Source organism: Echeneis naucrates, chromosome 19 (genome assembly GCF_900963305.1).
Source record: "Echeneis naucrates chromosome 19, fEcheNa1.1, whole genome shotgun sequence".
Lineage (NCBI taxonomy): Eukaryota > Metazoa > Chordata > Actinopteri > Carangiformes > Echeneidae > Echeneis > Echeneis naucrates.
In genome coordinates this window covers 4,221,249-4,248,440 of record NC_042529.1, presented here as the reverse complement: position 1 = coordinate 4,248,440, position 27,192 = coordinate 4,221,249, and the positions used below count along the sequence as shown (strand labels likewise).

General features: G+C 42.8%; 1 protein-coding gene across 1 annotated transcript; it reads right to left on the bottom strand.

The window, feature by feature from the left end:
- Positions 1-258: 258 nt before the first annotated feature.
- On the bottom strand, positions 259-24,041 carry LOC115059643 (leucine zipper putative tumor suppressor 2 homolog). Its single transcript, XM_029527248.1, has 7 exons — positions 23,824-24,041; positions 13,926-14,056; positions 3,817-4,362; positions 3,014-3,619; positions 2,773-2,895; positions 2,421-2,567; positions 259-1,597 (listed from the first exon to the last, which is right to left on the bottom strand). The coding sequence occupies exons 3-7, from the start codon at positions 4,333-4,335 to the stop codon at positions 890-892; spliced, it is 2,103 nt and encodes a 700-aa protein (XP_029383108.1). The 5' UTR covers positions 4,336-4,362; positions 13,926-14,056; positions 23,824-24,041; the 3' UTR covers positions 259-889.
- Between the last annotated feature and the right edge of the window lie 3,151 nt (positions 24,042-27,192).

Here is a 27,192-nt window from a genome sequence, read left to right as displayed (position 1 = left end):
TATATGTACATTATAAATGTTTATATCCTCATCACACACACCAAAGCTAAAGAAAGTCACGTGATCCAGATGAGGGAAGGGAAACGCTGACATGTTCACTGGATGTACGGTGTCACGATCGTATTTGTTCACATACAGTATGTTTGTTTCATTGCATTACACTGTACAGGTGTTTGCGTTATTCCCACCCACTTTGTTAATTGGAAACAAAGTTAGATGTTGCTTATAATAATAGAGTACAGAAATTCTCATTCTGCTCACAACATATAAAATTTGTGTCACATATATATATATATATATTTTAGTATTTTTTTTTTTTTTTTTTTAAGACTTCACCTTGCGAGTGAAGCCTCCATCATTAGCACCTCAATCTGATGCCCACACTTTTTCGACACTGAATGTGTGGTTTGATGTGACAAAAGCGGGCCTCCATTTAAATCGACAGTACTAATGGGAGCGGACTGCGAACACAGAGTGGGGGTGAAGTGCTAATCCCAGTAGGGGACGAGGAGTCATAACCAACAGGGAGGGTGGTGAAAGGTTGGTGAAGTTACTCATACAAAACAAATCTCCCACAAATGCCTAAAACTGTGCAAGAGAGCCAGGCCGCTGATGAGTAGTTGGTAAGTTCAAATCCTAACAGACATTCACTGATGGGCAGAGGACTGAGGTGACCTACTAACGACTAATACAGGTCATTGGCTCTGAAAATGGGACTGTGGAGAAAATACAGACAAGGCAGAACTAAAGTGAGGCTAAAATGTTTTTGTTTTTTTTTGTTTTTTTTCTTAACAGTTATGATGGAAACCAAAATAGGTCTGTGATATTTAGGTGGAACAAAGGTTCAAGCTGACAGTAGTGCAAATCAAAAGATGGAGTGACACAAGGGTCATATTTCTGTGGCTGCGATCTCATCAAAGTTGATCTCGTTACCACTTCCTTCGTCGTCCTCTCTGCTCTCCAGTTCCTGGCTGAGGTCCTGCAGCAGCTGCTCCAGCTCTCGGTTCCTGCGATACATCTGGACATAGTTCTGCTGCAGCTGCTTCTGGTAGCGGATCACCTTGTCTTTTTCCTCCTGCCATATCCTACGCTCCTCCTCGAAGCTGCCCATTTGCTGCTCTGCCCGCTGGCGCTCGAAGTCCAGCTCCGTCCTCATCCTGTCCATCTGCACCTTCATGTTCTGCAGGGCCTCGCTGCTGCTCTGCCGCTGGGCCTTCGCCTCATCACTTTCATAAGCAAGCAGGTGCTCCTCTGCTTCCTGGAATACCTGACACTGTCTGTTTCCTGGGCCCTGATTGGCTAAAGCATCTCTGAGATGAGCCAGCTCTCCCTCGAGACGTCCTACCTTTTCTCTGAGCAGCTCAGCTTCGCTCTTGCGACGCTGAAGCTCATTTTCACACACCTCCAGCTCCAGGGTCCGTGTGCGAGTTACGCCGTGAGCCTCCTGGAGCAGGACCTGGGTGTTTGTCAGCTCGCCACGAGTCTCTCGGAGTTGACCCCGCAGTGAAACGATCTCCCCCACACGCTGAGCTAACTCTCCCTGCACCTCCTTCAGCTGCTGCTTCAGCAACGAGATTTCGCCCGACTTCTGACAGACCTGAGGTCAAAGAAACGGAAAAACATTATCGTTCAGTTTGTAAAGTCTGTTCAGTAGAGCAGAGCTCTTTGCTGGTGCAGTGAAGCTGCAATGTAACTCGCAGCCATCTTAATAATTGATACACTTTTTCAGTCTGTAAGCAAATATATCAAAGCTTCAGCAGTTAGGTTCCATTAAATGTTAGTCCTGGTTACATTTAATATATTTTGGCAAATTAACACTTTTGATGAGGCCATCAGGTGCCACTCAACCATAATATAACAAATACAAAGGGTTCATTTGACAATTATTTTATTATTTATTAATCTGACATTTATTTTCCCATTGAGTCATTGTTTGGGCTACAAAATGTCATAAAACTATATCAAAAATTCTTAGACTGCCTGGTGTAGAAAGCCTCATCTGAACAGTGACCAACATGTTGGTGTGATAGCGATCATGTTTCTCTTGTCAGCAGGAGTGTGTAGCAACAGCTGAATAATTAAAGAAGCTCATATCCTCCCTGAGTTAAAAACAACAATGGGTGGTCATTCAGTCTCAACATGAGCAGAAAATCTTCACGCTGCAGAGAAGAGCAGATGGTTCTACTGTCCTACAGATCTGAAAAGAAGATCACTCAAGACTTTTTTTAGCTAAAGATACGTTTTGATGGTTTTAAAACAAATAATCATGTTCAACGCTGCATCCATTATTATGTTCAAGGTGAGCTGCCGTGATCGGAGTGATAACAGTGAGACTGAGTTAAGGGAGGGACAGGAAATGGTAGGATCTACCACCTAACTTAAGTGAGGCAGTTTTAAGAAACGCTTGCAGAGCTGCTCACCTCCCACTTGGTCTCCTCCAGCCGTGGCCCCAGCTGGATCTTCTCGTGCTCATAGGAGGTGCAGCGCTCCTCAAGCTGCTCTCTCTCCTTCAGAAGCTGAGCAAAGTCCTCCTGCAGCTTCTTCTTCTCCTGCTGCAGCTGGTAAACCTGCAGCCATTTCACCAAACAAGAAGTTTGTTGTTCTGAGATTTATTTTTCCTTTAAAAAAAGAAACAATTATTTTCAGCTCCATGGTGTTTTGCCAGTAACTGACGCTTTGTCTAAATGTCTCATTGTGTTCTCTTCAGCTTCCTCTGTGCATTCGTTCAAACAAACAAACTAAGACAGCAAGGTTTTTGACAGATGGTTTCACCTGCAACTGAAGCACCTGTTGGGCGCGCTGGGCTTTCTGAGAGGCTACCTGCATCCTGGTGGCACAGCTCTGTCTCAGCTCCTCCAGCTCCAGTTCAAAGCGCTTCTGCTTCTCCTCATAAACCTGCAACACAAGACATGAGAGAGCGACAAAAGGGTCAAATCTGTCGGCATTCACAGCTACAAAACAAATGTCCAGGCATTAAATAATGTTTGGGATTTCATACTATTGATCTACACACCTGACAAATCGCAGCTTCATTCTCATCCAGGTTGTCTCTGAGTTGCTGCAACTCCAGCTCTCTCTCCCTAAGTTTGTCCTCCAGGTCCCTCACCACCCCTTCATAGCCCTCCACAGGGCCAGGGGAGCGGCCACTGGACCCGCTGTCAGACGGAGGCTGCCCCCGACCACTTATGGACCCGGAGCCTGTGCTCTTACTGGAGGATGAGCGCCCACTGTCAGAGTTGGAGTGTCCATGTGCACTGACTGGTGGAGCACTCTTCAGGGGCTCCAGGTGGCCGGCAGAGGCCTCTCCTGATGCCAGGCTGAAGCTGGCCGCGCTGTAAGGCGGCAGGCTGGAGAGGGAGTTCCGTCCTGAGTCGGACAGGGAGCAGGACTGGCTGCTGCCACCGGCCACGCCGCTGTTCCGGACTGCGCCGTATGAGCTGCGTTTTTCTGAACAGGAGGGTGACACCTCCCTGTGGCTGGGGCTGAGCAGGTTCAGGTTGTTTGTTTGGCTTTCTGATGCGTTGGCACAATGGCGAGGTGAGAGGTATTGCATGGAGGTGCGGCTCTTTGGAATGACCGGTTTGAAGGCAGTGGGTCGCAGCACTGATTTCTCCATGTTCTGAAGAAGGAAAACAGGAATTATAAACAGGCTGTGTGATGTGGCCAAAATCAAAATAATATCATAAGTCAAAACTCATTTGCCTTAAAATAATCAGACATACAGGAACTTAGTTTGTCAATAGATTTTCAGTAATTGTCATATCAATATTGATCGGTAAACTCTGTAAAATCTGTAAAATCTGTCCAAAGACACACCTTCTCAAGTTTTCCTGACACAGGGATCAGTTTTGGTGGCGGTCCCCCCATATTCCCATTCAGCCCTGATCCTTCTTTAGTCTCATCTGCTTCACTTCCTGGGCTGGCTGTTGTCACAAGGTTCTCATTCCAGTCACCTACATAGTCCTCATTCAGATAAGTGTAATTCCCATTCCCGTTCTCCTTCTCAAGCCCCCTGCTGGATGTTGTGGAGCTCTGTTTTTTGATTGGCGGGATGCTCTGCAGTAAGGGATTCTGGGGGGACTCGCTGCCGAGGCAGGAAGCGCCTGGCGTAGGTCGTCGGACTCTTGCTCCCAGCTCAAGACCAGAGCGGTGGTCCTGGTAGGGGCCAGGACGAGTGGCTATGAGACTGCTCACAGAGCCCATAGAATCCAGAGTGGAGGGTGGTGGTGCGTTGATGGGGGGCGAGGGGCCAGAGGCGTGTCGTCTGCGGGCTCCTCCACTGAGGCCTGGGTTGTGGGGCTCAGCAGATATGGGCAGAGCCTGAACCAGGGCCATGGTGGCAGCTCAGGGGGGTCAATCGCTCTGAGAGAGAAAAACAACAAATACATTTTCACGTTCACACGATAGCTCTATATTACATGGCACTGTTGCAGGTCAAATCACTAGACTTGCATCTTTCCAATTGAAGTCTCAAATCACTAAGAACAAGTTTAGAATAAGATTTTACAATAACAAGGATCAGGTGAAATCTTATCGTTCAAGATGATCCCAAGTCAAGTTTCTTCTCCTTAATTCCAGCTCGAGTCTCAAGTCATTCCTGACAAGCCAAAGTCTCAGAGCTCAGACAGTTTCAAATTTAGTAAAAACTAGGTCTCAAATCTTTCAAGTATGACTGAAGTGTTGCATCTTTTAATAACAAATCTCAAGTCATGAAGTTGAATGTCAGGCCTGGAGTGATTAGGGAAAAGTCATAATCGAGTCTGTCGACATTCAGGACAACTCTCTAGTTGAGTCTTAAGTGCTGGTTGAAATACTTGTTTTGCCTACCAATTAGGCCAGCTGCTTACTTTTTTCTGTTAAATCTCAGAATTTTGTCATGTCAAAAACAACCTCTGTGACCATGACTGAAGTAAAATAGAAATGACATACAGTAGGCTGAAGACTACAAATATCCCACTACCATCGTGGCCCACACACAGAGAACAAGCACAGGCCATTCATTAAACCCATTCAAGCAGCACAAACAGAGCTTGAGGCATTCGGCTTGCCAGGCATGAAGCAGCAGAAGAAAAGGGTCTCTTTTCATTTGAGATGTAAAATGGCCCCCAACATGCTGGTATTTTCCCTCACGGCAACAAAGGCTACTGTCTCCACACATCTTATCAGCCTCGGGGATAACTAAAAGTTCATAACTGTGGCTGAAACCTCAAAGGAGAAGCACAGAGAAAAGGAGACATGTTGAACTTGCTGTGATACTCAACCCAAAGGGGTCGAGAAAGTTGCTGAGTAGGTAAAACAATACACAAAAATATCCAATTGTAAAGAAATCAAGAGCTGACCCACCTACTTTTTTCACTCCCACACTATGAAATACTGACCCGACAGCATGCGAGGACAAACAGTGATATCTGTAATCTGCCCCATGAATGTGAGTGTTGTGTAGAGAACAATGGCCCGTAGGACGCATGATGTTGAAGTCACAGTGAACTGACAAAAAACACCAGCAGCACAGCCAGCTGTGCTCTGAAAACATCTTCATGCTGAGTCACACAGTATGAGGACATCCGAGCGGCGGGTGTGTCCCGATCTTGAGCGTCAGGCTCGTCTGACAAGTCAAAAGCATGTGAGTGGAGGATTTAAAGTATTTACAGATTTTTTCTTTTTTTTTTTTTTTTTTTGGTGGATCCCGGCTGTGTTGAAGACAAACCCAGGTTTTTGGGTTTTGTAGTTGTTGTTTTCCATCAAAATAGACTTGAGTCAAAGAATAGAGTAGCTTTCTATCGGATAATTGAAGGATAATAATAATAATAAAAAGAATAAGTGCACATTGGTGGAAGTGGTTTAGTAGATAAGAGTCAATTATCTGCATCTTACATTTGATGGATGATTCACCAATTTTCCTTCATGGCATTTATCAGGAGTGCAAGCAGGAACAAATCCGCCACAGATTTTATTTCTAGTCACAGTCAAAGCATCCTCATTGTCTGCACTTGTCAGTGCAGTGCTAAATTGACCTTATTATGTGATTTGCTGACAGACCTCATCTACCAGCAGCAGAATGACTTGCAGCAGAATTTTCTTTCCATTTCAGCCAATTTCATTTTGTCCAAGTGGGGCTGGTATTGTTTTCAGTCTGTGTGTCTGAGTTTGTCATGCCAAAATGGCGAGACACCCAGTGTAGGGAGAACAGGCACAGCTTTGAGCATTTTGACAGATGCTTTTTTGTCTGGGGTAAGATTTGTAACTGGGATAGTGTCATAATAGTGAAATTCATGAATGCAGTCAAGAAACCTTCCAGGCGACCTGGTGCTCATGTAATTATGAAGCGGTGACGTATTCTGAATATCGACAGTCCCATCAGAAAGACTTTGTCAAGTTAGTTAAAAGTTAAACTAAAGCAGAAACATATTTCCTTGCAGAACTCTGTGCCACAGATGCAAATGAGGATTTTTCCCATATGATGCCTGATTGAAATCATGCAATCACTTCAGAGTTATTCTTCAACGATAATTCAACCCTTGTTGGTTAACAACGTGCAAATATTAGAAGTTTTAACCAGGAACGTACCTCTTGATTCACCCTCTCTTTAATACTCAACCTCCCTGCTGACACACTGAAAATGAAAGACCTGAGGCTGTCCATGTTGGCAGCTCGTAGGGAATATAAGCTAATAAGGTGAAAGACGGGCTGACAGCATGCATACTGGCCAGACACATTTGTAGCCTCACCAGCCAGGACAGGGCCATGCCAAGTCATTTTCCAAGCTGCCAGCTTTACTGAGAGTGTACTACTGCGATTTAACCATGATTACCAAACGTTAATTAGCGCCCTGAAACTTTGGCTGATCCCTACTTAGACTCTGAGCAAGGCAAATCTGGCACAGCAATATGTTGTTATGATACGTTAAAGTTGTGAAACTTCAGAGTAATCAACAAGCTTCATCTCTACTGCAACAGCACCACAGCAGAATTCAATACCTTTACTTTTATCGTGGTCTCCATGGTGACGACAAACGGAGGTGTTACTGTAATGTCATCGGAAAGTAAAACAAAGCTACAACAGAAAATGATCGTCCAAAATCCATTTCCCGTAGAAGTGGCTGAAAGTGAGACCAAAAGTGTCCAGTGACCTTATATACAGTTTAAACTGTGTATCCATGTGCCTTTAAAAGTTTTATGCTGTATGCTTCAGTCACTGCATCAGTGTTTGAAGGAAAACATGCTAATGGCAGCAGGAGCAACATGTGGTGTTGTGGAGGAAGCGTCAGTCATCTCTCTATGCACTGAGGAAAGCTCATTAGTCCATGACGATATTTATTACACCTAATCCTGTCTGAAAGGCGCACTGAGGCCGAGTGTGCCAACATCTGGAATTTTTTACAAGCTGCAGCTGTCAGAAAAAAAATCATTATGCTCAAAATGATATTTCTTGACAGCAACAGTCTAAAACCACAGAAGACCAAACACAACTGGACTGACTGATCTGCATAAATTTACTTGGCTCACTGGCTGTCAACTTCAGCAAGATCTTAAAATCATTTTATTGTTGATGCTTTAAATGCTGCAATCTCCTCTTGAAATCTCAAAAGATGAGTCCAACAATTATTCATATATGAGTTCACAGGCTTTATATAAAGATTCAAATTGGACGTTTGTCATCATGCACAGGGAGCATGAATGAAAATTAAAGGGAGAGTGCTGCTCTGCCTTTAATATTTATTTTCTTTGTACATAAAGATATAATTGAGTCATTAACTTAATTGCAGTGACCTTAGTAAGATCAACAAGATGCACAATTAATCCGTCTCTGAAGGTTTCACTTTGTGCTGCTGCGGCCTTTCCATCAAGCTGACTGCGCTACCAAGATATTTAAAAGCTACTTCATGCAAATTGGAATTTACACCTCTCTAAATGCTTTTCTACTTGCAATTGCTTAACGCAAATCAGTATTTCGGGTCAGAGGGAGTCCATCTGCTGCCCTCCAACTCTCTCCACATAAGTGAATAAGCTCTAATCCCTCCGGATTCAAGACGACTGAAACTATGCAGGGACTCTACTAAGGAACGCACCAAGGTCTCAAACTGTTCTTAACACTCCCGTCCTGTTCATGCGGTCCTAGTTTCTCCTTTTGTTGTCATAGTGACCGTGGCCTCAAACAATAAAGGGGAGGAGGTACTAAGAAGGGAGGGGGTCAGAGGGCTGACAGGAAGGCCAGGACCCCTCCTTAGCAACTTAAAGCCTTCAGTAGTTTCTCTGGCGCTGACAATCTTCCATACAATCCAAATGGAGGCCTAATGGAGGAAAGATGGACATTAACCTCAAATGACTGGATGGATGTGTAACAATCAGGCAGATGGTGTAAATTTACTATAAAATGGCTGCAAGTGAGCCTTTCCATTACTGCTTAATCTGTTGGGCATTTTTAATGATTAGCTGCTTAACTGTTAAAAAAACAACCATTGAAAAAAAAAAAAACGGAAAGATATATATATGAAATAATATTACTTTTCATTCAGGAGATTATTACTGGGGGCAAATTATCTGGATGTCTCCTCCTCTCAGCAGTGATAAATTAACGCCACGTGTAGATTTTATTGTAACCACCCTCATGATGTCTCCCGTGTCAGCTGACTGGCTGTGAGCAGAATGTTTTTGTCTGGGAAGGTTTTAAAGTTCCTGCTCCTTGTTGCAGACACTCCTCCGGCTGGAGGAATGTTGCGGGCACACCACCCAATAAGCGTTCAGTCTAAACATGGGCACAATGATCACTGGTCAGCGTGTGGACAGGGCAATTCTACGGCCGCAGTTTTTCCAAAGTCTCACCATTAACATGCCACAACTTGAGGGAGGAAGTTTAAGGTGCAATTTCTCGTGCGTCAAGCATTTTTGCTTTTCTGCTCCAGCAGCTCGGAGAATCTACTGCCACAATAGACTAAGTTTTATCCCCAAGCTTCCAGCCAAAGCCAAAAAGCATTTCACACATTTCAAGACACACACTGAAGCTCATTATTTGGCATATTGTAAATTTTATATTTTTTGCCCTGATGGTAATTCATATTATTGCACATTCACATTTTGTTGAATTGTAGTCTACAAGTTTTACTATAAAGTAACAGATTATTAAAGAACAAACACTATATATATAAAAAACTATTCACAAATACACAAATTCTCAGATATATAACTATTTTAAACTGTTGCCAAAATGGACACAGCTGTCCGACCATCCATCTTCCTTTTTAGACTCTTGTGTCTCATTTCTAAGCTGAAATTGGAGCCCCACCAGGGGACAGAAGAAGCTGAGATCAATGCATTGAAAACTTCTGCTGTGATTCCAATCTCCCAGATCATCAGACCTTGGTGGGCATGAAATGAAACAGAGACTGCAGTCTGCTCCCGATCAGTCTGATAAAATAAACTGACAGTCAGGTCACTCCAGTCACAATGGTGCATTCATTACACATACAGAGGTAAGTCTAGACACAGTTTGATGACATTCATTGGCATGCAGGGCAACCTTTCGTCTCATGATGTCTGAGATTGGCAATTAAGGAAACAGTGTAAAAGTTTTTTTTTTTTTTTTTAATAGAGGCCATATTACAAAGATACAGTATACAAGGTTTACTGGCCCTGCTCTGCAAGACTGCAACGTCACACAAACCTGCTTTGAGACAAACTGAAAGAGCCTACAGTAAATCCTTCTTTGTTAGTACCACGCCATAAACACACATCCACAGCCTCTGAGCTGAGTCTAAAAATATTCCCCACAGGTGAAGTGCAGCAAGAGAAAAAAGAAAGCTGTGTTACACTGGCCCTCGTCTGACAGCAGCAACACCTAAGACTCAACCATGCCGTGGAGAGAAAGGAGCAAAAAGACTGAATATAAGTAAAGCAGAGGGTGTCTCGGTTTTCAGCAGGGAGCGTCTGCATGAGGGAACAAACACATGAATCTGCAGATCCCCTCCTCCACTCTTCATCTCTGTGCCCAAACGTCTGAATCCCACTTTCTCTCTCCAACACCCCCTCCCATCTCCTTATTCTTCCCCCTCTTATTCTCTCTCAAAACTAGAACAGAGGGAAAGTGTGGCAACGCTATTTTAGTTTTGTAGATAACCTACCTTTCCAGAGGCACACACCTTGCAGCCCTGACACACACTCCAGTAACCATGTCAAATGTTAAAGCTCCCATGTTGAACTATTAAATGACACGACTACTACACAAGCAGACACCTTAAAATGAAATGATTTGTCCAACCGACAGACAAAAACGCAAAGCAGATTAATTTGCTAATACTCTTACTTTGAAAAATGGGAAATTAATTAAATGACAAACTTTTCTGGGTGGATTAACCGACTCATAAATAGAAGTGGCAACATATGTGCAAATAAATCCAGGACCAGCAGGTTTGTCTGAATGACGCACTGAATAGCTTCAATCATTACACAGCACTTAAACAGAGCACTTCCAGATCCACATCTTCAGCTTGTAATTGTTCTGGCTTTATGTTAATAAGTTGTATGACATCAATGGAAGAACTACAACTTTACTTTAACGAGTATGTATGTATGTTTGTTCATTTTATATTAGTATGTCAGAAACAAGATAAACCTCTGGTGCGACTATTTCTTTCACAGTGACAGCAGAAGTCAAACAGAGAAGGATACAGAAGCTAGAAAACCAAACATCTCTGTCACCTTGATTGCTACAGGACCCACTTCCCCCTTGTCTCCAACATTCATTCCCTCCGAGCTTCTTACCCCAGTCTGTTGCTCGCATTGCTGCCTTGCCCCTTATCATGCAGCCCCAGCTTCTTCAGCCTCTCTCCAACTCTCTCTATGCTCCTGTTCTTCTGGCTCTGTGTCTGTCCAACCCTCCTGAGGAAAACTTCTCCAACCCCATCAAAAAAAAAAAAAAAAAAAAAAAGGAACTCATTCTCAGGCCAAATACCGCCAATGTGAATGGGAGCAAAGTCCCCTCCCCTTCCTCTCTCTGGTGCCCCCTCCTCTTACCCCCTCCTCAAGTCCAGCCTTTCTCTGACAGATACACCTCCTCTTTCCCTGCTCCATTCCTCCTCTACCATTTCCTTTGACCAAAGTAACTACACTCTGCAAGTGCTCTGCTGCCTTTGTCAGGCTGAAAAAAAAAAGAAGAGACAGGAGAAAGAAAGTGAAAGACGGGGAAAAGGCATGCTTTCAGTAAAAGACCATTTTGCTCTCCTTGCCCATTTTAAGTAAAAAGGAGAGCGGAGAACAAAGTGGAACAGCGAAAGGATATCACCTCACTTTTAAAAAGTCTGGACTTCCATTTGCTGCAGATCTGTTTCTTAAATTGCTATTTGAAAGACAAATATGCGAGTGAAGAGCTTTACAGAAATATAAAAAGTGAAGCAGAGTGAGATAATTTAGGAATGTAAAGCCCTAGAACAATAAAAATGGCATCTTTATTAACCTTAATCTGATTTAGTTCAGTGTCTGATCTGCTCATCTGATCTAATAACTGGCACCCTAAAGCTTGAAGTAAAAGTAGAGTAAAAGTTGATTAGGGCACAAATGATTAATTAAATGAGTGTACTCTAAATTAAAAATGGTACACCTAGTCCAGTATTCTTTCTCCTTTTAGCCGTTTTTTTCTGGGTGGAGCATTAGAGTGACAGTTGTGGGTTCATCAATGCAAGTGACCCCTTTACATTTGATCCATTGTTAAAAGAAAAAAAATGTGATTAGTAGAACGTTTTAAATGACAAAAGCAGAGACTCTGATGTCCAGTAACCAGCCATTGAGCTCCCACAGTTTATCCTTCCTTGGCAGATGCAGGATTCAGCTTCTGCCTTGACCTGTAATCCACCATCTGGCCAAAATAAACAATAAAAAAATATATATATTTATACAGAAACGACAGGACAAGATGGTGCAGACGGAGCTTAGCTGCTCAGCTCCCAGATGAAGAGAGGGGCAAAGTGGGGTACGAGAAGTAGGCTATGCACTGCCGCCGCCTTACACACACACAGATCTGTTCCTTTGCCTTTCTCGAGCTGCTCCCAGAACTGGGCCACACTGGTAAGCACCAAGTTTGTCCTTCAGTCAAAGCCAGGGAGGGAGTTCAAGGTCATTCTTGGCCACGTCCTGATGGGAGGTCTCGAGACACAAGTACTGTGAAGACCCATCCCGCTGCAGCCAAAGGAACAGAAACCTTTCAGTCAGACTCCATAAGTGGACGACAATCGGCATCAATCAGCCGCCCCGAGGCCACCAGTGCTGGGATAAGGAGGCAGGCTGCAAATCACCTCTGTGAATGCCACCATTAACACGAACTGTTCATAGGCGAGAGAGGGAGGGAGGGTAACATGAGTCAGCCCCTTTCAAGGAAAGTGATTTACAGGCCCAAGCAGCAAAGTAAAATCAGGGTATGTGCAGCTCATGAAAAGTCTTAAAAGGATTGAAGAATATATTTGACAACATTAAAACCTCCTAAATTTGATTAAGTCTTTAGCTTGTCCTAAATGTTTTTTTTGTTCTTTTTTTAATTCAAGAACTGATAGTTTCCAGCTAAGAAAATCAGCTCATAAAAAAAGTTGGGGGGTTTTCTGTTTTTAGGTCATATTATTTGATAAACTATGTCATTGGGAACTGGTGTCATATACAGATGGTAAACACTAAACCAATAAATCTGTGTATTTCATATAAATTACTACACTATTGCTTCGACTGTTCTTCGGGTTTATCAGTCTGACAGTGAAAAAAAGGAATTCAATTTCATTCCCTGTGGTATTAAAAGGGTCTTTAAAACTGTTCAGCTAAATTTGATGAATGTCTGAATATCTGTGGCTTCTTCGTCCGTCTGTGAGAGAGCCAAGGAAAAACCATCAAGGAAATCAAAGTAAAACACCAGTTAAAACAAACAGTTCCAGTGCGGTATTGCAGTAATGTTGGGTACATCTGCCTGGTGGTTTCGGGTTTATCCTCTTCAGTAATATAAAGTTAATTATCCTAAAAAAATGCACAAAACATTCAGAGGTGCTGTGTGTGGCCCAATGTGGCCTTAGTGGCCAGCGGCTGCCCAGCAGGTGGTCATCAGGTAGAGCCGCCGTCTCTCAAAGGCCCATCAGCCTGCTTCCTTCGATATTTTCATAACAACGGTTCTCGTCTGGGACGAGGAGCCGACGGAAAGCTAGGCCATCCATCAGTGTCCATGCCACCTCTGCGTGGGGACATCAGTCCCACTGGACCCTGCAGCTAAAACTGGCCTCAAGCAGGCAGCCATTTGGACCGCTCACTTCCAAAATAATCCACCATGGCGCAAAGCAATCTACGAACACCTCTGAAATAAAACACTTGGCAAGAGGTGCTTCATTAGTTTTAGATACAAATGAAGAGGAAGGAAGAAGGAGAGACCTGTGTGTATTGAAATAACTACTCCTAGGAAGTCCCATCATAAATCCACAGAAATGAGCTGGCTGTATTGAGTTGGCCAGGACCCGACTTAGCCACACTCTGATTTACTGTATAATGTGCCAAAGAGATTAGGGTTACGCCTCCAGCTCTGGAATTACAGCAAAACCCTATCCACGATTAAGATCTCTTGCGAACTCCCACACAGCAGCGATGTGTAAATATCCGCACATAATAGGATGCACACTGGTGTGTGCGTAGCATGCTGCAGCCACTTTTTTTTTTTTTTTTTACATAAGTTCAGCGTCAGACACAAACAGCTCTTGTGAAGTTAAAAATAATGTTTGCTTTCGACTCAACCCTGTATGTGAAAATTCCCACAGTAATCCAAGAACGTTTGCATTAAAAAAAAAAAAAGCTTCAAGGTCAAAGAAACAGACGGTAAGTTCTACTTCAAGTATCAGAAAGCAGCAACACAGTTCAGGGTTACCATTTGTTCAAATTTAAACCAGGTTTTCTCTTCAAGGCTTCACTTACGTGTCAATGACACCCTGTCTTTAGCTTCTGGAGGCCTTAGAAAAGCGTGGGGTGCAGGCCCGTCGAGCATCCCAGGGACTCACACCACCGAAGAGATCTTCATTCTTTCCTTGTCTCTCTCTTCTCCCAGTCTGAGGGTATATAAAAAAAAAAAAAAAAAACAACAAAGAATGCATGTTGTTGAATCAGCGAGACTAATACCACTGGAGAGAGCTGGAAAACCTGAAATGTGACAAGTGTGTTTATGGAAGTCAGCAAGAAAGAGGAAAATCTGAGTCATGATGGCAAAAAAGCTTCACAGGAAGGAAGGTTGAGATGGAGGGGATTTTCCATGTCAACAAGAGTGAAGACCAAACCCAAAACTAGCACCCCTTTCACAAAACAACTCCCCCATGGGTTAGGCAAAAACACTACTGTTGACTCTTTAACGTTTGAGAATCGAAAAATAAGTGTGTTTTACATGAATGAAAGAGGAATGATTTGGGATCGACTTCTACTCTGAGGCTTAAAAAGACACAAAGGTGAGACGAGCACCTCCACCATCTGGAAAGGAGTACAGAGTCCATCTGCAATTCATTAAACTGGCGTATTAGTGGTAAAGCTATTTGTGAGCTTGGCATAGAAGAGCATGAGAAAAGACAATGAAAAGTGCCAGAGGTGAGCTGAACAGACGGCCATTTTTCACAGTTCCCAGCTGCTGCAGTGAGAACATAATAACTGCAGAACAGCATGTCTGACTGTGTTCGGCACTATCGTGTTTTCTCAGCAAACAATTTCACATCCAGTGGGATGAACTCATGACAAAGCTATAAGAAATGATAACAATGGCACCTTCTTCAAACTTCAAACTCCTGAAGCGTTTTTATTATTATTATTATTATTATTATTATTATTATTATTATTATTTGAATGATTCCATAAAACTGCGGTGAAAATATTGTGGTAAACATTGATATCAAATGACGCCGTGTCGCCTCGTGCTGTGGTGAAACTGGAAGGGCAGCTAACTGGTTAACGTGCATCCTGTTTTATCAGCAGGATCAGGGATGTTTGCTAAATTTAACGCTTCCCAACCGCCTGCAGGGTAACTGCAACTGTACAGGCTTTACTTAAAGATAAGCACACCTCCAGCTCGTCCATCTGTGCCGAGCATACTGTATTAGTATGTTACAGACAGATGGAAGTGCTGAGGAGACTGCGGCTTCCCACATGTAATGTAGCTCAACCCAGATGGCTCTGAGTCGGCTTCATAATGCAGCACTGTGACGGTGCCAAGCCAGAGAGCACACTCTGAGCCCTGTGAGCTAATAACTCCATCGCTGCTTGTTTTAAAGGCTGACGAGCACACTACAGATCACAAACAGGTGTTTAGTTTAGAGGGGCTGCTCTTCTCACCTGCTCCCCCACATTGAACGGGATAATCCTCATTAAAGAAGGCCAAGCAGTACAGAGGCACAGATGAGGAAGAGGAGCATGTGCCCTGCATGGAAACAGAGGAGAGGGCGGCACTGTGATCACCATTTCATTACATTATTCATCCGCCGAGCAGGCAGCTTCAAAAGACAGCTGTCAATATCACAGAACTTCACAGCGACGTGTTAGCTCAGCCGTCAGTCAATAAACAATCGATGGAGTGAAAGAGTAAATACACTGACATAACTGGATTTCTACATCCTAAGACTTTGCTTTGAAGAGGACTTGAATGACCTCTGAATGTGCATGTAAACACCTGCAGTGAGCAGACGCTCTTCTGATTAAATCAACAGGAGCCAAAGTGTCATCATCAGTGTGAGGAGGTTTTTATTTACATGCTTCTGTACACCTTTATCTTTCCTCCCTTCACTTTTTCCTTACACCTTTCAGATTTTGCTGGGCTTTGGGTGTGAGCCAAATCGAGTTCACCCATCACAAACCTTTTCTCTGATGGTTCCACCGGCAGCTATAAAGCGAATCAACTAATTGCAGCTGTGAAGGCTCGAAGGAGAACACACACTCACACACAGAGCCGAGTGTCTCTTTGAATCCACGCTGTGCCTGATTGATGGTTTGGACAGTCACAGTATGTGAGTGTCCCAGAAGGGATTCGGAGCACATTCAAAGATGGTTTATATCTTCTCAAATCTGACGTTGGCGATGGGCAGATAATGGATGAAAGAGCGCAGAGATTAAGTATTAATCTGTAGGAGGGCCAACAATCTCCCATCTGAGCCAAAAAGAAATGCAGCAGCTATGTCCAGTGGCCTTAGATTTCAGTATCCCACAGAGATAAATGTATAAACTGTATCTCTACAGCTATACTGCCTTCTACCTATTGTATGATGTGTTTCAGTTTATACGATGGGACACGTTATCCTCACCTGTCAGCTCACCTGGAAGCTGGCTGTTTTCTTCAACTGGAAAAAGAAACCAACAGGCTGCAGACTTAGTAAGTTAGATTTTCACATGAAAGACTAGTTATGGATAAGGTGAAGGCAAATGTCCTCAAAAATATGAACTAAAAGTGGACATTTGGAAAGTTGTAACCTAACATTGACTGGGCAGTATGTTTGGGCATGTACTTAGTTTTTAGTCACTGAAAACAGCTGCAGGGAAAGACACTGGGCAGAGTGGCGACGTCTTTCACATCAAAGTAGGTGTGCATTGTTGTCTATTGTTATGATAAAAAGATGATTTCATAGTCACTTTAACTGATCAGCCTTAACTTCGAATATTTATTACATGCAAGAACACTAAGGTACAAAGACACCGTGACATGATCAACAACAGCCTGATTACCAGATAAACATTCAATATAAAACGCAGTTAAAAGCCTGTGCCATGCTGCACGCTCACAGCTACACTACGTGGTGGTTGGGAGGTTACATTAAATAGGATGGGGTGCAGGAAATAAATGCAAATACCTATTGGGAAGGGCAGAGAAAGAGAGGAGAGGTGATGAGGATAGATGAGGTTCTGTATTTGCTAGGCTTTCATACATGCACACACAAAAGTAGGTGAATGCACGTGCAAACATTCAGCAAACTAAGGAATAGGGTGGCGGCCGTCTTCTTCCCTGTACAAACACCGTCACCCCGCAGCACTTAGGTTTATAATTCTAATGTTCAAATGTGTGCACAAGGTTTCAGGCAAGTTAAAGAACTCAAAGAGAGACAGCAGGACCAACAGACCCTGAACAAAGGCCATTCAGAAAATAGGGAAGTGGTGTAGGATGAAAAGACGTGTTGACATTACTGTAGACTGAGACAACGCTAAACCAACTGATAAGATCCGATTGATTTTCATTTGACAGCTGTTTGCTTATACCAAGTCAGGGTCAGAAATAATATAGACAGAGCGAGAGAGAGTTTAGAAGAAGTTTCGTGTTTAGAAAGACTTAAATTATAGCTGTTTATTTTGAAGGGTAAAACGGGCAGGCTGGGAAATGAATCTATTGGGAAAACTGGCATTCCTGCCTTGTTGTGAAGGATGGCCCACATGGAAAGCATCGCATTCCATCTTAAAGAGCACAAAATCTCACTGTATTTTCTCCGATATTCTCATTTAGGATAAGCCAAGCCAAACCTCAAACATCCTCCTACGTTTCAGAAAACTAACAGCTAGGAAATACAGAGGTGAGGCGGACGTGTTGCTTGAACATCCACTTTTCACTGTGCATCTCTTCATGTATAAAAGCTCAATAATAGAGTTTGTTATGTTTAATCTCATCTGGCTCTCAGTCATTCATTGGGCAGAAGCTGCTTACGTGATCAAATAATTAGCCAAAAATAAATAATCGCATACTCAAATGTCAAATCAGAAAACCCAGCATCACTTTCAATATCAGCTCTTGGAATTACATTACAAAATGCATTGAAAAACAGCTAGTTTATTCCCAAGCTCTTGAAAGATGTAATATGATACAGTTGGGTTTTTTCCTTGGAAATCTTATCAGTTTGTGATAATTCCTAAAACATCTGTGTTCCAACTAAAGATAAGAGAACTGAATGATTCGTAATGAAAACGGGCCTATATGTTCTGCTGGGCATGGATGGATGAGCTGCACGTCGTTTGAATACGTGATAGCTCCCGTTCTGTCATCAGGCGCAGGCAGGACCGGCGGCTCTCCGCGCTCATTACTTCAGATCCACTTCCCCTCTGCCTGCGTAAGCCCTTATGCAACACCGTGACGCGGATACTGCCCAACCGTTCATGCCACCACCCACGTAGCTTCTGATCCGCACCCTCGCTCTTCTCCTCACCTCTCAGTCCCTCAGCCTCCCACCACGTGGCCAGCCTGTATGTCTGAGATGAGTCTTCTGTATACTCATTTTTTCCCTACTTAAGTCCTGTACGTCTGCAAAGTCATGTTTGAAAGAGAGTGCGTTTGTGTGTGGTCCATCTCGTGGCCTCTGAGCAGGAAAATAATCAGGCCAGAAATCACACAGAGTGAGGAGGAATCTATTTAAAAACATCCAAACAACCAACCTTAGGGAGGGGTCGTCCCACTTACATAAGTCCATCTGCATACTGTACCTCCTATTGCAAGTAGATTAAAATGTAGACAGAGAGGGGAAAGGTTGGAGACAGAGCAGATCAAACAGTGCTTCAACATTACTTTCCGGTCTAGCCAGACAAAGGACAGACTGATACTCCAGGTTATAAATTTCAAGACGAAATGAAAAAGACATATTTGGCATTTGACCATCAAGGAATACCTGTCAGGCAAACAAAAGGAGGAAATTAAAACTATAGTGGAGAGGGATTGAAGCAGGGAACAGATGAGGAGGAAAGACTTAAATGTATCAGATGATTCAGAACTTAGGCCTTAATTTAAGAACTTTGGCAGTTATTTCTGCCAATTTTTATATTTTTACCCATCAATATTGCTAGAGAAGCTGGGATTGGTCATTTAACTGAATTTTTTTTTTGTTTGCATGCTTTCTTATCTTCGCCTATGAGAAAGGCTGTGGGCCTTGCTGCAGTCAGAGAGTGTGGGATGGACTACAGCAGGACGCCAGGCAGTTGACACGGCTAAATGCCAAGTGAGCGGGGAAATTGAGTGGCAGTGAGAGAGGAGAAAGAGCGTGAGAGCCACAAAGCAACAGAAGAGGCTGCAGAGCTGTACTGTACATCAGCACATACGGGCCTTCCTGCAGCAGCTGTGGATGTCATGATCACACTAACTACCATTGCCAATCACAGCTGCCCAAGGGAACAGGGCACGTTGTGTTTCACGCTTTTTTTAGCGCAAGTAATTATCCAAGTGGCAACAGATGATGGAACGCACTACCGCTCAGACGTACAGGGAGAAAGTAACTAACACAATGCAATTTGAAGACTTTACCGATGGAATGAAAATCGCGACCGTCTGGTGGAAAGTCTGGGGATCACAAAAAAATGATGATCCAGCTGCAGACATAGATGTCTGAGCCTAGTTTTAAAGTACTCAGTTCCTTGGGTTGTTAGGAAATGTCAATCAAATCCACAGTCATGAACCCTGAGACAGCACTGCAGGGAAACCTGAAAGGATCACCAGAGGTCAGTCAGATTATTTCAGTCCGTCTAACGGGACACTGAGAGAGGTGGACCGACTGACCACAGAACCGATTCACAGAAGGCACGTAGCTCAACTGCCCAGAAGAGTGTCCTTCAAAAACTCATACACTTTAGGTAATTCAATGACACCTCCTCTCCCACCTACGAGGAATTCTGGCTTCTTATCAGAGCTGTTTACCAAACTGAAAATCTAATCACTACTGTGGCAGTTCCTTGGGAACGATTCATAAAGCGGCTGCAGGGAAGGACACAGTAGTGAGTCAAGTCTTGTAAAAAAAAAAAAAGGGGGGGGTGGGGGGGGCAAAGATTGTGTGAGCGTGAACGTGATTGTGTGGAAAACAGTGGTGGAGCAGTGATTGAAAGCAGCAACACAGGAGAGGTCCCATGTCTACTTCTCTACGTGGCATACTAGAAATTTACAGGCAGGAGAGCTTGTCTATTATTTCAGAGTCAACAGTATTCAGGGGATGAATGCTGCACAGAACCAACAAAACAACCCTGAATTTTATAGAGTGGAAGATGCTCTGCCGAGCGCACACCAACTTCTGGCAGAAGTTTTGGAAAAAGCACAGCTTTGTGGACTTCATTTTAAAATATGGATAGTTTGGTACTGCGGCCCATTTGCATTGAAATTGAGCTATTAGTCAAAGCACCAGAATAGAAGATGACAAAATATGGCAATTTAGGAAGTAAAAGATGTCCACAGATTAACGGCCTCTGCGCTCTGCCACTGAAAATTGGGACAGAAATCACACAAGGTTTCACCAAATCGTGTGTATGTCATCAATCTAAACACTTTTCAACCCATCAAACAGACATGACCTGCTCAGACTAGATTAACTGGACAAAGGGAGGAAGAGGGGGAGTCTGAGGTCTCTGAAACTTCAGCCGCTGCCTTTCACTGCCCTCAGACAGAACTGAGCGGCTAAGAATACCAAGCAGATCAAATCACAAGCCCTGTGGAAAATCTGGATTAGAGCTGGCAAATAACTCTAAATAATATGATGATACCACACTGAATAGATCTCTGGGATCTTGGTCATCATAATACTATATTATGTAGATAGATTAGGGGGTAGGGATCCCCCTGTGGAGAGTTCGACCACTAGCGGTGTCACGGTCACATGCTTTTATGAGCGTTGTTTTTGGCATCTCTTGTAAAATGAAAATGATTGAGTCAAGCAGCAGAACAACAGCCAGCTAATCAGTAAATATTGTTATATTGATTTATTGTCCAGCCAAAAAACTGCCACACCTTATTTGCCTCCACCTTATCCAGTGTGAGGGTTTGCTGTTTGTCTCCATGAAACCTTTAAATGCTGCATTACAAAGAACTGACAGGTTTCTGAAATGCATTCAATCAACATTACCTGCTCTATATGTGAACCACCTTTCTTTCTTGGTTGATGCAATGAACATTACATGACAGAAAAATGATCAATTATTAACTATGATTATAGTGAAAAGTATAAATCGTATAAATTTCTTATAAAAAAATTGGATCTAAAATAAATGGGTGAGCTACAAATTTGCGTCGGCAAGGTCAGACAAAGTTCTGCTCCCATGTTTTTTACAGGCACGTGTACTCAGCAGACGGGGGTCATGCAAGGCTCATAACTCAGGGTTATCACCGCAGGAAGGTGGGATTTGTTTTATGAGAGTGACTTTATCTGATCTAATCCGAATCACCCTGTCACAGAAAAACCCGGCCATCGTGTGTTCACTAAAAGCTAAATGAAAATCCATTGCTCTTCGGGAGGAAAAGGAGGGCGGACAGTTAAAGCCAACTGTGCTCGCTTTGTTTTGTCAACAAGCTCCATGTGTTGTGGATTCAGCACGAAGCCTGATTTCCTGCAGTGTGTTATGACACGACAGTCTGTAAATGAAATCTTCTCTGTACGGATAAAAACTGACATACGGCTATTCCCCCTTAAGCTGTGGGGCATTTTAAGAAATTCAAAATATAACTCCAGACCCTAAACTCAAGCTGCATTTCTTCTGTTGTCATCTACGTACTAAACTGACATAAGCCTGTAGCCAATTATGCAACATGTCTCATTGTTCGGGAAAGCCACAGCGCAGAAGAAAAGCATGATTTCAGACTGTTTTAAAACACTGTGGTGTGGGAAATTGTGCAAAAATCACTAATTACAGTGATCAACCAGAGAAAGGAGAGTCAATTCAACATAACGGGAGACAACATAAACAAAAGGAACAAAATCTGCATTTCATTTTGACATGATGGACCCTCAGGAAAACTAAACAGCAGTCTTCATGTTGCCTGACAGCTCAACACCTCCCACTGCGTTCCCATTGTTGTCCTGTCATCTTAAGTTTCTCTCTGCTGATTTGTCCTTCAAGGAGACTGTTTAGCTAATGCACACAATAGAGGAACTCGACCTTCAGTTTGAAAATCTTAAAAGGCAAAACTCACAGAAGCGTCACAGCAATTTGGCAACGTCCATATATTTTACCCCAAGGCTTTCCATATACGTACACGGCAACATACTGGTCTAAAGGCACGGCATCATCGTGCTGTGTCTGCCTGCTGACTGGGAGAGAGGTTATATCAGGGTGAAGGAACACTGGAGAGTTACTCAGAAATTTATCAGAACTTTTGTCCACATCTAGCTGAGTGCAAAATAAGTGACACATATTATACTCTCCCAAACTTTCACACACACAGAAAAAGTCTCAGCACCAACAATCTGGAGTCACACTGACATAATTTTAAAAAATATTTTCTCCTCAATCAAACTACATTAAGAGGCCGGATTAGGTTTGGATTAAAGCAAACACTAGATTAAGATAAAATAGGAGCAAACATATCCCAACAGGTCATTATATTCCTGCCATGTTAAAAACAAGATGGTTCTAGAGCGCAGACACAAACACGCCATCGTGCTGACAAAAGAGTTTCTCTGAGAAGTTTGACTGAAGATATTATCATTGCAAATAAACGGTTGTCTCCCCGCAGTCCGGGCTCTACAGTCCACCTTTCTGTAAACGCTTGACCTCTGCAATGTTTGTTTAGGCTGAAGAACTTTGAATGAAACGTCCTGCAGAGGTCGGGGTTGAAGGCCAGAACTGGGAGAGTCACTCTGCTCTCTTTCTCTGTTTGTTTGTTTTCCTCTGTCATGTTTCCAGCTTATTCCACGTGCCATCACATCAGAGAAGCTGACAATGCGGTTATTTTTAACGTTGTTACTTATATGAGCACTCTCATGGCATAAACAGCTCACTCCCTTCAGCTGCGGTGCACATACGCGCCCAAAACCTCCTGTTGATAAACATCTATTGTGTGAAAAAATAGGATTATAGTAGTACACGAACAATGTCACACGGTGCACCTGGCCAAGAAATAAAAAAAACAACAAAAAAAAAAACAACAAAAAGCCTCCATGTGGCGTCAGTGGCTGCCCTCAGCGTCCAAGAGGGAATTCCTTTCATTTTAAGAATTCACACATTACTGCTGCACCCTTTGGCAGGACAAGCAATAATTGTAAATGTGACCCTTCTCTCTTACAATAAAAAAAAAAAAAAAAAGAAAATACACAATGGTTTGTTTTGTTGTCACCACTTGGACCTAAAATCTGCCACATCTCCCCAAAGACAATGAGTGGAGTTCATTGCCACGGAGGGCCAAACGAAGCGCCTGCATACAGAACGGTGGCATCTCATACAGATGGCCCGCAGACTTCACCAGGGGAGCAGCGTGCGTGGCCCTTGACACACATTCCTACACAAGCTTTTATTCCCAAAAGGCTCTAATTGAGATAAAACAGAAAGCAGCACAGTTTGTTTTGAGTAGATGCAGCAACATGCCGAGTGGTCCTTGATAAGGAAACTGTTGATTTATGATGTGGGCTATAGCTGGAGTTTGAGCAGGAAATGAGCCTGGATTTACTGTAGGAGGCACTTTGTTATGTCTAAACCCAGTCAACCTGTCACTACGATGCACGCCTTGATAACACAGTTTTATTTAAGCAGGGGCCACAGAGACCTTCAGGGGCCTCCAAGGGGCATTTTACACTGTTAAGTCATTTGTCTGGATGGATGAGAGGGGGGAAAAAAATAAACACAACTTAATTTCTTCCAGGATCTACACGCTGGGTGCAGCGTTTCCTTGTTGTTTTGTTTGGCTGTTTATTTTATTATCTCCAGGCGACTTTAATTTTAACCTTGTTCCGCACCTGAGCAGATACAACTTGATTATCAGACATGACTCATTCTCCGCCAAGTTACAACAACTAGGACAAACGTGTCCTTCTACAGCAGTAATGTCAACCAAATAAAAAACATCTAGAATTTTAAATTAGACTAAATGAAGTCCAGTACATAAATAAAAAAAAATGAAACCTACCATGGACGGTGGAGCGGACAGCTGCTCGGTTCCGCTCGCAGAAATCTGGACAGGACGATGAAGGTTTTTTTTTTGTTTACTTCTCCTCTTAATATGGTCTTATCCACAAAATAGTAACTTTAGCGCGGTTTGTGTTGATCAAACTGGGTGTTGAGTTGTTTCCTTTGCCCTCCCGTGTTTGTCCTCCTTCTGCAGAAAGCGCGTTTGTTGATGTGCGGAGGTCCGTTTTAGTTTTAACTAACCTCCGCTAAGTTAGCGACGATGATGACGGACACATCCGGTCAGCTCCTTCAAAATAAACCCCCCCCCACTTCTGATAAGACCAAACGTGTTACAGTCAGGAAATGCTTTTATTTTCAAAAGTTTTAATGCATTTTTTCTTTATATTTGTATATTTTTTTTAATCATTAAGTTTATTTCTCGAGTGTCTGGAGTTTTCCAGTACAATTAAAATGTCTCCCTGCTGCATGTGCTCCATTACATAAAGACAACATACAATATATAAATCCAATTCAGCATTAAAATGAAATCAGAAATAAAAGATACATATTAAAAAACTGCAATAAAAGCCTAAATAATATTTTTTTATTGAATATTTTGATCTTTTGTCTTGATTTATTGATTTTATAGCTCCTAATTTTAACACGTCTTTTTTTACTTCCTATCTCGTTTATTTTATTTTAAAATGATAATTTTCTTCTAATTTTGTATTGTGTTTTGTTGTTTGTGTGTTTGTTTTTTGGGCAGGGGAACTGTGATAAAGAAATGTTAAGAGGTCTTAGTAATGTCTGCCAACTCCTGTAATATTGCTGAGCGTATTAGAAATAGTTCAGAAGCACCCCAAACGGCACACTTTAAAATGATCACACAGCTGTAACAATACCTCTCTGTAGCCCCTCTGTAGATTAGGGGTAGCATTTCTCACAGGGTTGTCGTATGAGAGTGTGTCAGTGTTGAACTAATCTTGCCTAATAAACTGAGTATGAAATGAAAAGGAAATTTGTTTGACCTGAAGTTTCGGCACGAAACCAGCACTTTTATTTTGAATGCCTCTTTGCACACTTCCATAATTGCACAACTGTGTGAGACCCAAAACACAAGACCCCTCAGAGACACACACAAGCTACTTTACCCTACGATGGCTTCAGTAATAAATCACTCTCTCTGACATTCTGCCTTAAAGCCACAACACAACTGGGTCTAGATTGAGGAAGGGCATATTATAAGTAAATGTTCAGGATTAATAGAACAAACCGATCCTCCCTGCAAACTATTAAGGGCTTACTTCACATCAATATTAATGCAATGATACAATGGAAGTACAGGGATACCACAGGCATGTAAAACACCACAAAGTATTATAGTGCCAACTCCAAGGCACATTATAATGTTTGGGCTTGGGCCAACAGTGACTGAATAAACATCTTAAAAGGTGTGGCTGTGTTGTAAAAGGACTAGCACAGAGGACTACAGTAAAGTGGTTTGTGATAAAGACAAAGTAGCCCAGATTGGCAGCTCTTTCCAGCACAACTGGTTCTCTGCTCTCTATTCTAAATATGTAGAAGGAGGTCATACCTGACTAACCTCAAGCCTCTCAGACGAGTCCTCCTGCGTCAGAAGAGTAAAGCAAAGCAGAGCTCCATGCAGTCCCCTGTAGACGTGTTTATATACACAGTATGGGACTACAGGCACAGGCACACATGCACAGTGCAATGCATACTGACAAGAAGAGCAATTTAAGGAGCACATAATTCAAACTGACATGAACTTTGTTTGACTTTCTGATTGTATCTCCATGAGACCACATACATTACATGAGTATCTGAGTATTATGCACTCTGTGGTATTCATCACACAAACAGTAAATTGTCGACCGTACACATTGTCAGTGAGGCTCTACCACTTAGGTCCGAAGTGGTTTGCCGTAAAACTGCGGTGTATGGATTCCTCAAGGATAAAGCCCCTGACCGTCATGGTCCACTGGATAGCAGCAATCCCCGATTCTCAAAAAAAAAATCTCAACTTGTTCTATCTGCTGTCTGCTTTTGCACCGGTTAAAAAATTTGCACATATTTACAAACACAAGTACACAATTTTCATTGTGTATATCTGCCATGTTACCAAAGTTGTTTGTTTTTTGGGAGTGGGTTTGACTTTCAAAGGGCTGAGGTTCATTTCGAAGGAAACGGGCTTTGCTGAACTGGGCAGCCTTGTGAAGCTGGTGGGGCTTCAGCGAGGCCTGCCGGGGATGTAGGGAAATTGGCCCACACTTATCTGGCCACCAGAGAATATGCGAGGAGTTGTTACAATCACCGACAACTGTGTGTGTGGGTTGAATGCATTGTCTCTGTTGATCACAGCTTCTCAGGTCAACCCTCTGAGTTTGTTCTTCACCTCCCCAGTGTGGAACATCGTGTTCCCGTCGCTCTCGCCTGCTGGCTGGGCCTGATTGTGCATGCCCAAGATGCCTATCATTGCCCACTGCAGCCAGCCCATCTGCAATTATGTTGCGTTGGCGGATAATGACCTCCCCTCTGCATCCACCGTGAGCTCATTTTATCCGGAGAACATGCCGGATGGAGATAATTGGTGAAAAGTAATTGGTCAATGACGCTGCAACTCCTTTCACTCAGAAACAGCTCCTGGTTCTCAGCTATCAGAGTCAGTTTCCTGAATGTGAAAGCACACTTTGTTTCATGATACATTAGACGCACGGTGAAGGGGAGCCAGGAAAATCATTTTTAAAGTTCTCCAAAGTACACTGGATTGTTATTCATGTACATACTTGATATTCCCTTTGAATATTTTGCATTTGATTTACATGATGTGAAGTATTTTTAGCAAAGCGTGCACTTCAGGCCTGTCTGTCACACGTCTCTGGAGTTGTTTCATTTGTTTGCAATTAGAAAAAACATAAAGCAGTTTTTTTTTTTTTTTTTTTTTAAATCTTGTTTCCAACAGGATGAAAAGAACCATAAAATATAAAGACACAAAGTATGTTTCTGGTCCAAATTCAACAGCAAGAGAGGGGAGAAGAGTTTAACCCGTCCAAAACTGAACAAATGACAAGAGGGGTGACCCGTTGGTATCATAACACAATGATTGTTTTACCTGCAGCTCTCACGGTGCTGAGAGCGCCGCAGAGGAACAATAACACCATGTCTAAATTCTCTCTATGCTCGCTCTGCCCTGTGACTCAGCAGGAAGGTCATCAACATGAACGAATAATGATTGCAAGCTGAAGAAAAGTTATATTTTTATGGAGCAGTGTGAGGCAACTAACAACAATGGATGTTTACAATTCCAGTTCATCACAAGTTGGGTCTTAGCTTCATGGTGTGCTGCGTTATTTCTTTCTGTTATTTTAAC